Source organism: Lathyrus oleraceus, chromosome 1 (genome assembly GCF_024323335.1).
Source record: "Lathyrus oleraceus cultivar Zhongwan6 chromosome 1, CAAS_Psat_ZW6_1.0, whole genome shotgun sequence".
NCBI lineage: Eukaryota > Viridiplantae > Streptophyta > Magnoliopsida > Fabales > Fabaceae > Lathyrus > Lathyrus oleraceus.
In genome coordinates, this window is record NC_066579.1 from 353,704,076 (window position 1) to 353,716,552 (window position 12,477).

At 36.1% G+C, this 12,477-nt stretch overlaps 2 protein-coding genes across 2 annotated transcripts; one reads left to right on the forward strand and one right to left on the reverse strand.

The window, feature by feature from the left end:
- The first annotated feature begins 2,251 nt into the window (after nt 1-2,251).
- On the forward strand, nt 2,252-3,068 carry LOC127136189 (uncharacterized). Its single transcript, XM_051062783.1, has 2 exons — nt 2,252-2,567; nt 2,923-3,068. Exons 1-2 carry the CDS (start codon nt 2,339-2,341, stop codon nt 2,994-2,996), a joined length of 303 nt encoding a protein of 100 aa, XP_050918740.1. The 5' UTR covers nt 2,252-2,338; the 3' UTR covers nt 2,997-3,068.
- A 6,909-nt stretch (nt 3,069-9,977) lies between these two features.
- LOC127106581 (uncharacterized) lies at nt 9,978-11,318 on the reverse strand. Its single transcript, XM_051043863.1, has 2 exons — nt 11,064-11,318; nt 9,978-10,424 (listed from the first exon to the last, which is right to left on the reverse strand). Exons 1-2 carry the CDS (start codon nt 11,316-11,318, stop codon nt 9,978-9,980), a joined length of 702 nt encoding a protein of 233 aa, XP_050899820.1.
- Between the last annotated feature and the right edge of the window lie 1,159 nt (nt 11,319-12,477).

Genomic DNA, 12,477 nt, shown 5'->3' on the forward strand with positions numbered 1-12,477 from the left:
AACTTCTCTAGTTAGGATGACTTTGACTTGAACGGGTCTTTTCCATAATTCTTCGTAATTTTCATTATAACTGTTATGGGCCAGTCAACGGCCCAAATAACTATGGCTATGTAATCTCAAATTCACTTCATATGGCCCAAGGTATAAATCAATTTACATGAGAAAGCAAGGTACATTTTCTGATCTCTATTTTTCATTATACTCATCTTAATTCTTCAACTAACTTGGGTGTTGGAGTGTTAACCATGCAGGTCTGACCGCGCCGCCATATTGGAGATCAACACCACTGGTTCAAGAGGTTCAATTTGTTAATTGCATCCATTTCTATTTCCTAAACGGATTATTGGCGTCGTCTTTGATAATCGATTTCTGATTCCTATAATTTCCATGATTTCAAATCCAATGTCTGAGCTTCCTATTCATAGCCTTTTTAGGTAACAAAATAAAGAGAATTTAGAATTGAACACGGAGATCCATCACATCCGATCCAATTAATTAGCATTTCAACTATGATTAATCAAATCTCCATACCTCTGATTTCCCTTAGGATTTCCCCAAAGGAAATTAAGAAAGGATCCAATATCCAAATCCAGATCTACATTAGAAACACCGTGAAGTAAAGACAATTTCCTTGGAGATCATGTTGAAGATTTATCGTCCATCTTCCGATCTAACATCACATATATATCTCACTTCCAACATGATACTTGTTAGGGCAGCGTCGAAGATATGATGAGTTCATAGTTAATAACTAGCGTACATCCAGTACTAGGGCTCCTCATATGGGCTAAATCGAGGTAGCTGGGGTGGAGCTTGTCGACCTTGCTATACTTTTTTCTTATCTCTTTAGTTAATTATTACCAGGAGAGAAGTTGATTCCAGTGACAAACTTATGATAAACTACTTTTAAATACGATCCTGGAGCGTTGCATCAAGAAATATAGTCGGTCGAGGAATAACAAAGCTAAACAAATTATAGCCTCAGGTAGCTCGTTAAGTGAAACGGTTTCCACAAAGGCCACAGTCCGTATGAGGTAGCTCGGAAAGGACATTAGATTATGTTAGAAAGTAAACCAAGTCGCCTCCAAAGGAAGCTCTAGTCGGTAATTTTTGTTGCTTCCTCGCCTGGTATCGTTGGTCCTCATAAATATTACCAGATAAAAAGAGCATGCCAAACTCCTTTCGTAAGGTTCGAGGCCGAGCCTCTCAAGGATCTTCACCTTCATCCGACCATGTTCTTCACCCCAACAAGCCTTGCCAAAATCCCAGATACAAGCTAAAGCGTTTCTATAGTGGAATGTTTACTTATCTAGTTATTTTGTTGTCACATTATAATAAATTTACTTCATTATGAATGAAAATATATGTCTGCTTTTTCCCTATTTCTCTCTTTTTTGTATATCTATCTTTAGGAGCCTAAAGGTAAGGAGACAAAGATTACACGCATGTATGTGTATCTGATACATACTATAAGAATTTATGCATATATGATACAACTTAAATAGATTATCGATATACACTACATGCATTTATGTGTATCTTATATAGGTTAAATGCACTTTTGTGTAGCTGGCGCACCCCCAAATATAGTCAATCCAAGGGTGTTGGTGGTGGAGCCCTAAGACATACACCTCGATCAGAGCCAAGCCTAAGGGGGAGGACGATGATCCTACTCTTGACTGGGGAATGGTCCTTTGTGACGAAGAGCGCAATACTAAGAGATAAATACATCTCATTGATCTCTCTAATTATGAACCCCACCGTTGTAATCAAAAGCAACACGCTCAATGTAGTGCCCAAATCAGTATGCTACTACCACAAACACTAAATACAACAAACAAATATGGAAATAAAAAATGGTATCTAACTACCTCCAATGTGCTAAGCCACAAATCACGAAAACCATTGTCAGGAAAGTGCAAAGAGGACTTCAACCTCATCACAACAGGGCATATCTTTCCCTCCTAAAAGCAAGCAATCAGGGTTCCAGACCCCTGAGAAGAAAACACTTCATAAATGCCAAGGATCAGAGTTTTTAACTCAGCTGTGAACATTGACAAAGCCCAGTGATCCACGAACCTTGCGTTGCACAGATGTCGAGTAAACCTTTGCGTTACAAAAACATACTAATAACTAAAGTAAAAACAGATAAGCAACAATAAAATGGAGACAAGTACAAAACTCAAACCTAAATAATGCAAGAATCATTGAGGTAAAAATACTTGTACAAATACTAATCATTACATCCAAGGCAAAATATCTTGGAAAACGTTACAAGATTAAAGATAATACAAAGCAAAATAAATGGTCACACCGAAGTATCTAGAGACGAGGTCCCATGACCACCATCTTGAACCCTCTCGGAAGCAGTCTGAAAGAGGTTCAACTCTTCAACAGGAATCTCGGCAGTGATGTAGAACCTTTTTGCATGTTCCACAATTTAGTCGCAAATCTCGAACACAACTTAAATGAAGCGTCACCTTCAAACGACAACCTCATCCTCAAGAGCCTTAATTTGAGCCTCGACCTCCTAACAAAGAGTTTCTCGATCCTCTTCACCATTACGGGTAATCTGAGTCAGTTGTGAAGTTTTCTTAGAATTGGAAGTTTATTGGAGAAATTGTTAGAGGAGTCAAATTCTGTTATGAGGTTGTTATAGGTTATCTTGAAGCGGTTAGGGAAGTTTGGTTTAAAACAGTTTTTGAGTTGGTCGGTTTTTAGGGATTGGGTGGAGGTTGGAAGTTGTTATAGGTTGGTTTGGGATTTATGTTATATGTTCTGTGAATTCTGTTACAGGTTCTGTTGTGGAGTAAGAGAATTCAGTTATATCAGTTTCGGTTCATTACAAATGGTTCTTAATTGCCTACCGTTATGGATTATGCAGGTTTACGCTTGAAGTTTCTTTCCTTTTTTTTTTTGCAGGAACTTTCAAATGGGATGGTTCCAATATGGAGTGTGGCAAAATGGGTCCTTTTGCTAGGAACATACTGCTTTAATATGTTGAAATGAAGTGAATTTGGTTTAATGTAATATGTATTTGGTTTAATGGAAATTGAATGATTTGCCTATGTTTTTGAAATTGAATTAACGGGAAATTGAATTGTAGTAAAAGTGGTTAAATGCTATGGAATGTTTATTGCATTTCCTTTTGAAAGGTTTAAATTGTAATGAATGGTTATGTAATGAATAAAATGGAAATTTGAATATAATCATGATGGTTGAATATAATGGAAATGTTGAATTTGGTTTTAAATGTTTGGTTTGAATATAATGGTCTTGTATGGTTGTAATGGAAATTTCATTTTGTGTTCTTGAATGAATATAATGCCAGTATTGAAAAATGGTCATGGAACAAATGGTCATGGAATTGAACAAATGGTTGAAATGTGATTTGGAAATTAAGATCATAATGGAATTGATGTGTTATGGAAATGCAAGCATTGAAAAAAGATTGTTGGATTGCACCAAATGGGAAATATTATAACTATGAATGGATTGAAAATCTAATTGGAATGGGATTGCTTATAGTTTAATTTTAGTTTATGTAATCTTGAATGTGATCTTTGGACTTGAAGAGTGAATTGAAATACTCTATATGGGAATGATAATGGAATAGTTTGAATTAATCTAAACATGGTTAAATGTGATCAAAATGAACATGGTTCAAAGTGGTTTAAAATTTGAAAATGAGTCGAGATTAGAAATGGACTTTGTAATGAACATGGTTTGGAATGGATATGTATCGTATTGAGAAATAAAATGGTTGGAAAAGATTGTTGACTTTGGTCTCTTGGTTGACCAAAAGTTAACTTAGGTAAAAAAAGTGTATTTTTGGGTGAAATGATATGTAATGACTTGTAGTGTATGAAATGGACTTGAATGAATAATGACTTGATAGAATGGATGAAAATGGACTTGACTGAATAACATAGTGCCCTTAGACCAAATGAAATATGCCAAGTTCCAAGACTTGAAATTCAATCAAGCGAAACCAGCCAATGATACTTAACCAATCAACAAATTATAATACCTTGACTGTATATCCCTTGATCAAAGCATGGGGAACATGAACAAGTAAACCTCTGTTGAATTGTTGAACCAACTAATGAGCATCCATGAATGACCAGATGAACCAGATAAGCCTTAATCTTGAACGCATACATGGGGGTATGATAATTCCATAGTCAAAAACTAGGGTTTTGGGGATTCGATTGACTATATTGATGCTCACAATCCAACACCCCTGAATCAAAGTCATGACCACAACTATGGTCCAAGAATCAGGGCCTCAAGTTATGCTCCATGATGAAGACAAACAGGATGAAAAGCTCACATCCTATTCAATGCCATGTGTGATAAAAACCCTTGAATCCATGATTTTATGCTTTTTTAAATGCAAGTGGAATGTGTTATGATACCATGGATATGTATATGAGATAAGTGCTTATCAGGAGATGCAAATGCTTAGGGTTAGTGACCTAGATGAACCTTGTGAAAGGTAGGGAAATTTTTGGGTATGGCAGGTATCTGTTGTTGTTCTAAAATAAGAGCATAAACTAAAGGAGTTTCTATTATGGGACTTTATGTAAATGGAGTTTCTATTATGGGATTTGATATTAGTGGTGGAATCTCTATGATTGGGGTTGATATTTGTGGGTTTGATTTTGGTGGTGGAATTGGGATTGGTTCAGAAATATGGATTGAGATGGAGGAGGGATTAGTAAGATTCTAGAAGAGGTAGAATCAGAATTTAAAGGAGTCTTATCATAAGGAAGCTTACCAGAAACTCTTGAAGACTAGACAAATCCAGAAGTGTCCTTCAGAATCATTTCCTTCTAGGGCTCACTTAGAGGCACCTCATTTTCACCCTGAAAGATAGCAATCTTCTTCTTCTTCTGAGCCCTAGAAGATGTTTCGCCTCTGAACTCTTTCCATGAACATCAGGGTAAGTTTCTAGAATGGTAAAAGAATCCACCAAAGGTTCAATTCTGTCCTTCAGACAACTTTCCAAATAAGCCATCAGAACCTGTGTAGGGTCAATTTTGGTGAATATAGGGTAGTTATCAATGGGATCTCTAGTACCACAGATATCATCCTTATTAAAAATGACATCTGGCCTTTGAAATCTGGAGATAAGACATATAATCTTCAGATTCTTCCCCCATAAGACTTTACCAGCATCCTTCACCAGCTCTTATGTTAAACCACTGACCAGAAGGTCATTCACCAGACCGTTTTCTACCAAAATATCTGAAATCAGTCTGCCATTGGGAATGAATTTTCTTCTAGCCTTCTTGGATGATCCACCAGTTCTGGATTCTCTGATAGAATCCCTTATGAACTTAAACATAAGTGATATAAGTCCCAGTTTGACACCCTTTTCCAAAAGAAATAACATGATTTTCTAATGTGTGTTGATGTAGTCAGAACTGTTTGTACTTGGCCTGTGGTTAATGCAACCCAAAATGATCTTGAACCAAACCCTTAGGTTCCTTGTTAACTCCTTAGCACTAGGATCATTTTCATCAGTGAAGTTGGTTTCTTCCTTGAAGATCATGGGAGAAATTTCAGCATATCTCTTAGAAGTGATGGTTACACTGTGAACCCTCTTCCTCTTACCATCATGACTAATTAGATCAGATATGGACTTCTCAGTGATGGCTATCTTCCTATTCATGACATAGGAAGTGATAGTTTCCTTCTCAACTGTTGCATGAACCCAAAACTGGTTTACTAACACGGGGTAAATCAGGCTTATGAGTCTCTCAAAGAAGGTGTTCCATCCTTGAACATTCAAAGTCTCTATGAAATCAAAACTGTTTTCCTTTAGGTTTTTGAAATTAACAATGGTTTCACAAAGCACTGTTAACTCATTTACTGGAGTGTGAAGGGTTAACTCAGGAATTCTTTCCAACATATTGATGCTTTCAGTTGCCTTTGAGGATTGTTGTTATTGATCAGCCATTTGATTTGAAGAAGATGAAGATGAAGAGCATTTGTAGAGAGAGAGAGAGAAAGGAGGTTGTTTAAAGTTTGAAAACTTGAAAGTGTGGAAGAATTGTGCGTGTAGTGTGAAAATGTGATTGAAATGGATTTATACAGAAAATTTTGCAATGATGACAAAAAGGAGTGCGCAGTCATAGGGGGGAGTGTAAAGGTTTAGACCTAATTCCAATAACTTTTAAATCCAATGTGTCGCACATTTGTCACGCATGCTCAGAAAGTGGGACAATTGTCTCCACTAAGAACCACATGAAATCAAACGACAAGACAACCATTTAATGCAGCAACTGTTCAGAATCAGGAAGACAAATTGATAAGATTGCTTTTGATTAGAACCTTTCTGATTCATAAAAACTTACTTACTTCAAAAAGCTCATGTTTCAGAGTTAGAAAGAATAACAACCTGAGAATCTAATATAGAGTTCTGAAGACTTAACATTCTGAAATATATCTTTTCATTCTAAACAAGGTTTCATAAATAAGTTTTTCATAATGAATATGAATCTATCTTCAGCAAGGGGTTTTGTAAAGATATTATCCCATTGATGGTCTGTATCAATAAATTTTAAGTTAAAAATTTCCTTCTAAACATAGTCACGTAAAAAGTGATGTTTTATTTCAATATGCTTAGCCCTAGAATGCAAGATAGGATTCTTAGATAAATAGATAGCAGAAGTATTATCACAAAGAATAGGAATGTTACTCTCATATATCTGGTAATCTTCCAGCTGACTCTTCATCTAAAGTATCTGAGTGATGCATCCAGAAGCTGCAATATATTCAACTTTGGCTGTTGAGAGTGCGGTTGTTGATTGTCTCTTGCTAGACCATGATATCAAGTTATCTCCCAGAAATTGACAACTTCCAGAAGTACTTTTTCTCTCAACTTTATCTCCAACATAGTCAATGTCATAATAGTTTATTAATTCATACTTGATTTTCTATAAAATAAACCAAGGTTAGTAGTACCTTTTAGATACCTAAAGATTCTCTTAACAACAATTAAGTGAGTTTCCCTAGGATCTAATTGGAAGCAAGCACATAAGCAGACACTAAATAAGATATCAGGTCTAGAAGCGGTTATATATAGAAGAGAACCTCTCATACCTCTGAGTAGCTTCTGATTTACCTTACTGCTTACCTTTTCTTTCTCCAGAATGCATGTAGGATGCATTGGAGTCTTGGCTTGCTTACATTATGATAAGTTGAATTTCTTCACAAGTTCCACTGTGTATTTTCTCTGATGAATATAAGTGCCTTCTGGTCTTTGATCAATCTGGATTCCCAGAAAGAACTTAAGTTCTCCCATAAGACTCATTTTGAATTCTTCCTGCATAGACTTAGCCAAATCCTTGCACAGCGGTGCATTAGCAGAAACAAAAATAATATCATCAACATAAATTTTCACAAATAGAATATCATTCTTGAAGGTTTTGCAAAAGAGAGTTGTGTCCACTTTCCCTCTGGTAAAATCATTCTCCAACAGAAATTTGCTTAGTCTATCATACCAAGCTCTGGGAGATTGCTTCAGACCATATAAAGATTTTTTCAGTTTAAAAACAAAATCAGGATTTTGACAGCTTTCAAAACCAGGAGGTTGATGCACATATACTTCTTCAAAAATATATCCATTCAGGATTGCACTCTTAACTTCCATCTGATAAAGGATGATGTTATGATTGATTGCAAATGAAATTAAAATACAAATAGACTCTAACTTGTAAACTGGAGGAAAAGTTTATGTATAGTCTATACCTTTTTGCTGACTATAACCTTGTACTATCAGTCGAGCTTTGTTTCTGACAACTTCGCCTTTCTCATTCAGCTTGTTTCTAAAAACCCATTTGGTTCCAATGACATGGAAGCCTTTTGGTTTCTGAACAAGATCCCAAACGTGTTTCTGGTGAATTGATTCAGTTCATCTTGCATGGAAAGAATCCATTCATTATCCAGACAAGCTTCATCAATGGATGTGGGTTCTATCAAAGACATCAAACCTAGAAGAGTTCTTCATAAGGTTTGAATGAAGTTCTAGTTCTGACTAGAGCATTCTTGTCTCCCATAATCAGTTCTTCGGAATAAGAAGTTCTTGATCTACTCTTCTTCTGATGAGTTGGATCAATGATTGCTTCTGGTTGAGTCGTTTCTTCAAATTCTTTGACTTTGACTTCTGAGTCTTTTTCTCCAGAGACAATATATTTGGATTCTGAAAGGTTGATCTTTAGATCTGCAAATTTCTCAACTAGCTTTGACTTTTCAGGTCCAAGCTTTTCATTGTATCCAACATGAATTGAATTCTTAACAATTTGAATTTCTGTTTTAAAGATTTTGTAGCCTTTAGAGTGTTCAGAATATCCTAACAGAAGAAACTTATATGCTTTAGAATCAAACTTGCCAAGATTCTCTTTAGTGTTTAAAATAAAGCATAAGGAGTCTTACCCAGAATAGGTTGGATAGAAATCCTATTCTGAATATAACATTTTGTTAACTGCTTCTGCCCAGAAATTCTTAGCCATATCAGTTTTTTGGATCATGGTGCGGGCCATTTCTTGCAAAGTCATATTCTTCCTTTCTACAACACCATTTTTCTGTGGAGTTCTAAGACAGGAGAAATCATGGGAAATACCTTTTGAATCAAAAATATTTTTAAAATGTTTATTTTCAAATTCGCCACCATGATCACTTCTGACTTTGACTATTTTGCAATTCATTTTTGTTTGCACTAGTGAGTAGAAGATAGAAAACATAGAATATGGCTCATCCTTGTGTTTCAAGAACTTTACCCGTGTCCAACGATTGTAGTCATCAACTATGACTAATCCATGCTTTTTTCCATTGGTAGAAGCAGTTTCACTGGTCCAAAGAAATCAATATGCAGAAGTTGTAACGGTTTAGAGGTAGAAACAATAGTTTTTTCTTTGGAATAAATTTTAGAAAACTTGTCTTTCTGACATGCTTCACAAAGAGCATCTGAAGAAAACTTCAGTTTGGGTAGACCTCTGACGAATTTAAGATTATTTAGCTAAGAAATCCTTCTCATGATAACATGGCCCAAACGTATATGCCATACCCATTGCTCCTCATTAACAGACATTAGACATTTTACATTATAATCTTCAAGATCAGAAAGTCTAATTTTATAAATGTTGTTTTTCCTCTTTCCGTTTAAAAGGATTGTGCCATCCTTCTGACTAACAGTCTTACAAGACTTTTGATTAAAGATGATATTATAACCATTGTCATTAAGTTGGCTAATAGACAATAGGTTATGCATCGGACCATCACCTAAAAGAACATTAGTAATAGAAGGAAGTTTACAGTTACCAATGGTTTTGGAGCCAATGATCTTTCCTTTCTGGTTTCCCGTGAAACCAACGAAACCTCCAGGCTTAAGCTCCAAATCTTGGAACATAGACCTTATGCACGTCATGTGTCGCGAGTACCCACTGTCTAGGTACCATGATTGGTGTTTCAACTGAGATGTTAAGGATGTATGCAACATAAATGATTTTATCCTTAGGTACCCATTTTTTGGGTCCTCTTTTGTTATTTTTCCCAACGTTTCTTACAACTTTGGATCTTTTAGCAGGAGGATAATCATGAGATATCCATTCATGATACTTAGGTTTTAGAACATAGTTCTTATCCTTAGTATGCTTCTGTGTCTATGCAGAAGTATCAGGCTCAGTGCCAGCAGGCACGAAATGCACATAGAGAGGGTTTAGTTTGACCTTCTGACTTTCGTCAAGTTTTATAGATTATGTACAAATTAAACCTTTCATGCCATTTCTACTAACTCCATAGATCAATGAAGCCATTTTTCTTCTATCTATGCTTTTAGCCAGAAAGTACTGGAATACTCTGTCATATCTGATGACGCAATCAATACTAGAAACTTCTGAAGTTATTTTCTCCTATAGTTTTGAAATTTTTATTTTCAAAGAAGATTTTTTACTTTCTAAATAAAATACTTTTTAATTTAGAGAGGAAATATCTTTTTCAAGCTCTTTTTGAGTTTCAGAAGCAGTTACTTGGACTTGTTTAAGGTCCTTGAATTTACTCTCAAGACTCTGGTACTTTTCCAGGATTTTAGAGAGACAAATTTCAATATCATAACGAGATAGGTTAGAGAATACCTCTTCAGAATCAGAGTCGGATTTTGATTCTGATGATACCTTGTCATATGGTTCCTCAGAGCTTATGCGATCCTCAGTAGTTGCCATCAGTGCAACATTGGTTTTTTCTTCGTCAGAATCTTCTCCTTTAGATTCCGAGTCATCCCAGGTAGCCATAAGCCCCTTCTTGGTTTTAGAGAAGTTATTCTTAGGCCTTCTGTCCTTCTTCAGCTTAGGACAATCATTTTTGTAGTGACCTGGCTCTTTGCACTCGAGACAGATAACTTCTTTTCCAGAAGCTTGCTTCTTTTATCCAAATGATGATTCAAAATGACCAACAGTTCTTCTAACACATTTGATTTCCCTTGACCATTTTGCCTATGTTTCCAGAGTCTGTTGACTCTCTTTGAGATTAGAGATAACTCATCATCATCTTCTGAGTCTTCAACAGATCCTTCTGATTCTTCCTCAGCTTTATATACTATAGTCTTCTCAGGCTTGGATTTTAGAGTTATAGATTTACCTCTCTTATGAGGTTCATCTTCTTCTATCTTAATCTCATGGCTTCTTAAAGAACTAACAAGTTCTTCAAGACTGATGTTGCTTAGATCCTTTTCCAGCTTCAAGGCAGTTACCATAAGTCTCCATTTTTGGGGAAGACTTCTGATAATTTTCTTGACATGATCAGTTGTAGAATACCCTTTGTCCATAACCTTAAGCCCTGCGACAAGCATCTGAAACCATGAGAGCATAGTCTCAACTTTTTCATCATCTTCCATATTGAAAGCCTCATGTTTCTGGATTAAGACCAAGGCCTTTGTCTCCTTTACTTAAGTGTTTCCCTCATGAGTCATTCTCAGAGATCAAAGATGGATTTGGTAGAATATCTATTTTTTATCTTCTCATATTCGTATAAGAGATAACATTAAGCAATATGGTTCTGACCTTATGATGATTTTTGAAGTCTTTCTTCTGTTGGTTAGACATAACACTTCTTGCTAAATTATTTCCTTCAGTATTTACTGGGTGATCATAGCCATCGACTACGAGATCCCAGAGATCAACATCATAACCAAGAAATAAACTTTCTATTCTGTCTTTCCAGTAGTCAAATTTCTCACCATCAAAAATAGGCGGTTTTGCACTGTAATGATCTATATCATTATTATTAACAACATTAGCAGCGTTAGCAACAACCATTATTTCTCACACAACTGGATCGGTACTGACCAATGTAAGGTGTTGATAAAACTTTTTAGCACAATCAGAACCAGAGCTCTGATTCCAATTGAAGGTGTGAAAAACACAAGAAAGGGGGTTTGAATTGGGTTTTACAAGCAAAAGCTTTTTCTAAAACAAAAGAACCACTAACAAGTTTAATAATGAAGAGATAAAAACACAGAGATTTTTATCCTGGTTCGCTTGAAACTCAAAGTTAATCCAGTCTACCCGCCAAGGTAATTTGCCTTATACACAAGGACTTAATCCACTATAATCAACAGATTACAATAAACACAAAGAATAACCTTCTTTGTCTTCTCAAGGATCCAACTAAACCTTAGTCTCCTCAAGGACTCACAAAGAATAACTTTCTTTGTCTTCTCAAAGATAACCTCCTTAAGGAATCAAACAAATAGTTTGAAGAATATTTTTTGTGTGTTACAAGATGCTTCTATATAAGCAGATTTACACAAATGAAAAATCAAACACTTAAAGAAAACTGTATACAAAGAATGATAACTTTTCACAAAGAAATGTAGCTTGTCAAAAGTGTATGTATTACCAATGTTTTCTTCAAGTCTCCAAAGCATGCTTGTATAACATAAGCATGTGACCGTTGGAGGCGAAAATAGGGAAAGCTTCTTGAGCGGTCGTCCGTTGTTGGATGGGAAAGGAATGATATTGTGTATTGTCCTTTCGCCCATAAAAGTAGTGGCAGGTGATGAATAGTACTGTCCTTGCACATGAAATCAGGTATTGGAAAGGTTGTTTGATTTGTACTATGTACTTTTTGATCACGTTCCTGTCGCAACGCAAAAAACAACCGGCGGAAAAAATACAGAGCCGCCACCGACGCTATTCATCCTTTGACGGAAAGGGAGCGCATGACTAACCTAAGAAAGGGAAAGGAACGGTCTTACGACCAGAGATTACAAGGTACGGGAGTCGGTTACGCAAGGGGAAGGTGTTAGCACCCCTCACGTCCGCCGTACTCGACGGGATCCACGCTCAAAAGATAGCTCAAAGGAAAGGAAAAGGGTTGCTAACATACTGCTCAAAGAAATTGCACAAACTGGAATAATAAACAGGTGGGGAAGAGAAAGAAAACGGAGGAAGTGGACTCGGCAAGATGTCGCAT

What these genes read in the sequence shown, in the direction of transcription:
- LOC127136189 (XM_051062783.1), top strand. Translation starts at nt 2,339, where the DNA reads ATGACCACCATCTTGAACCCTCTCGGAAGCAGTCTGAAAGAGGTTCAA. An exon ending in GATCCTCTTCACCATTACGG is followed by an intron (nt 2,568 to 2,922) that starts GTAATCTGAGTC and finishes TTTTTTTTGCAG; the next exon opens with GAACTTTCAAATGGGATGGT.
- LOC127106581 (XM_051043863.1), bottom strand. Translation starts at nt 11,318, where the DNA reads ATGGTTGTTGCTAACGCTGCTAATGTTGTTAATAATAATGATATAGAT. An exon ending in ACTTCAAAAATCATCATAAG is followed by an intron (nt 10,425 to 11,063) that starts GTCAGAACCATA and finishes TTTGGATAAAAG; the next exon opens with AAGCAAGCTTCTGGAAAAGA.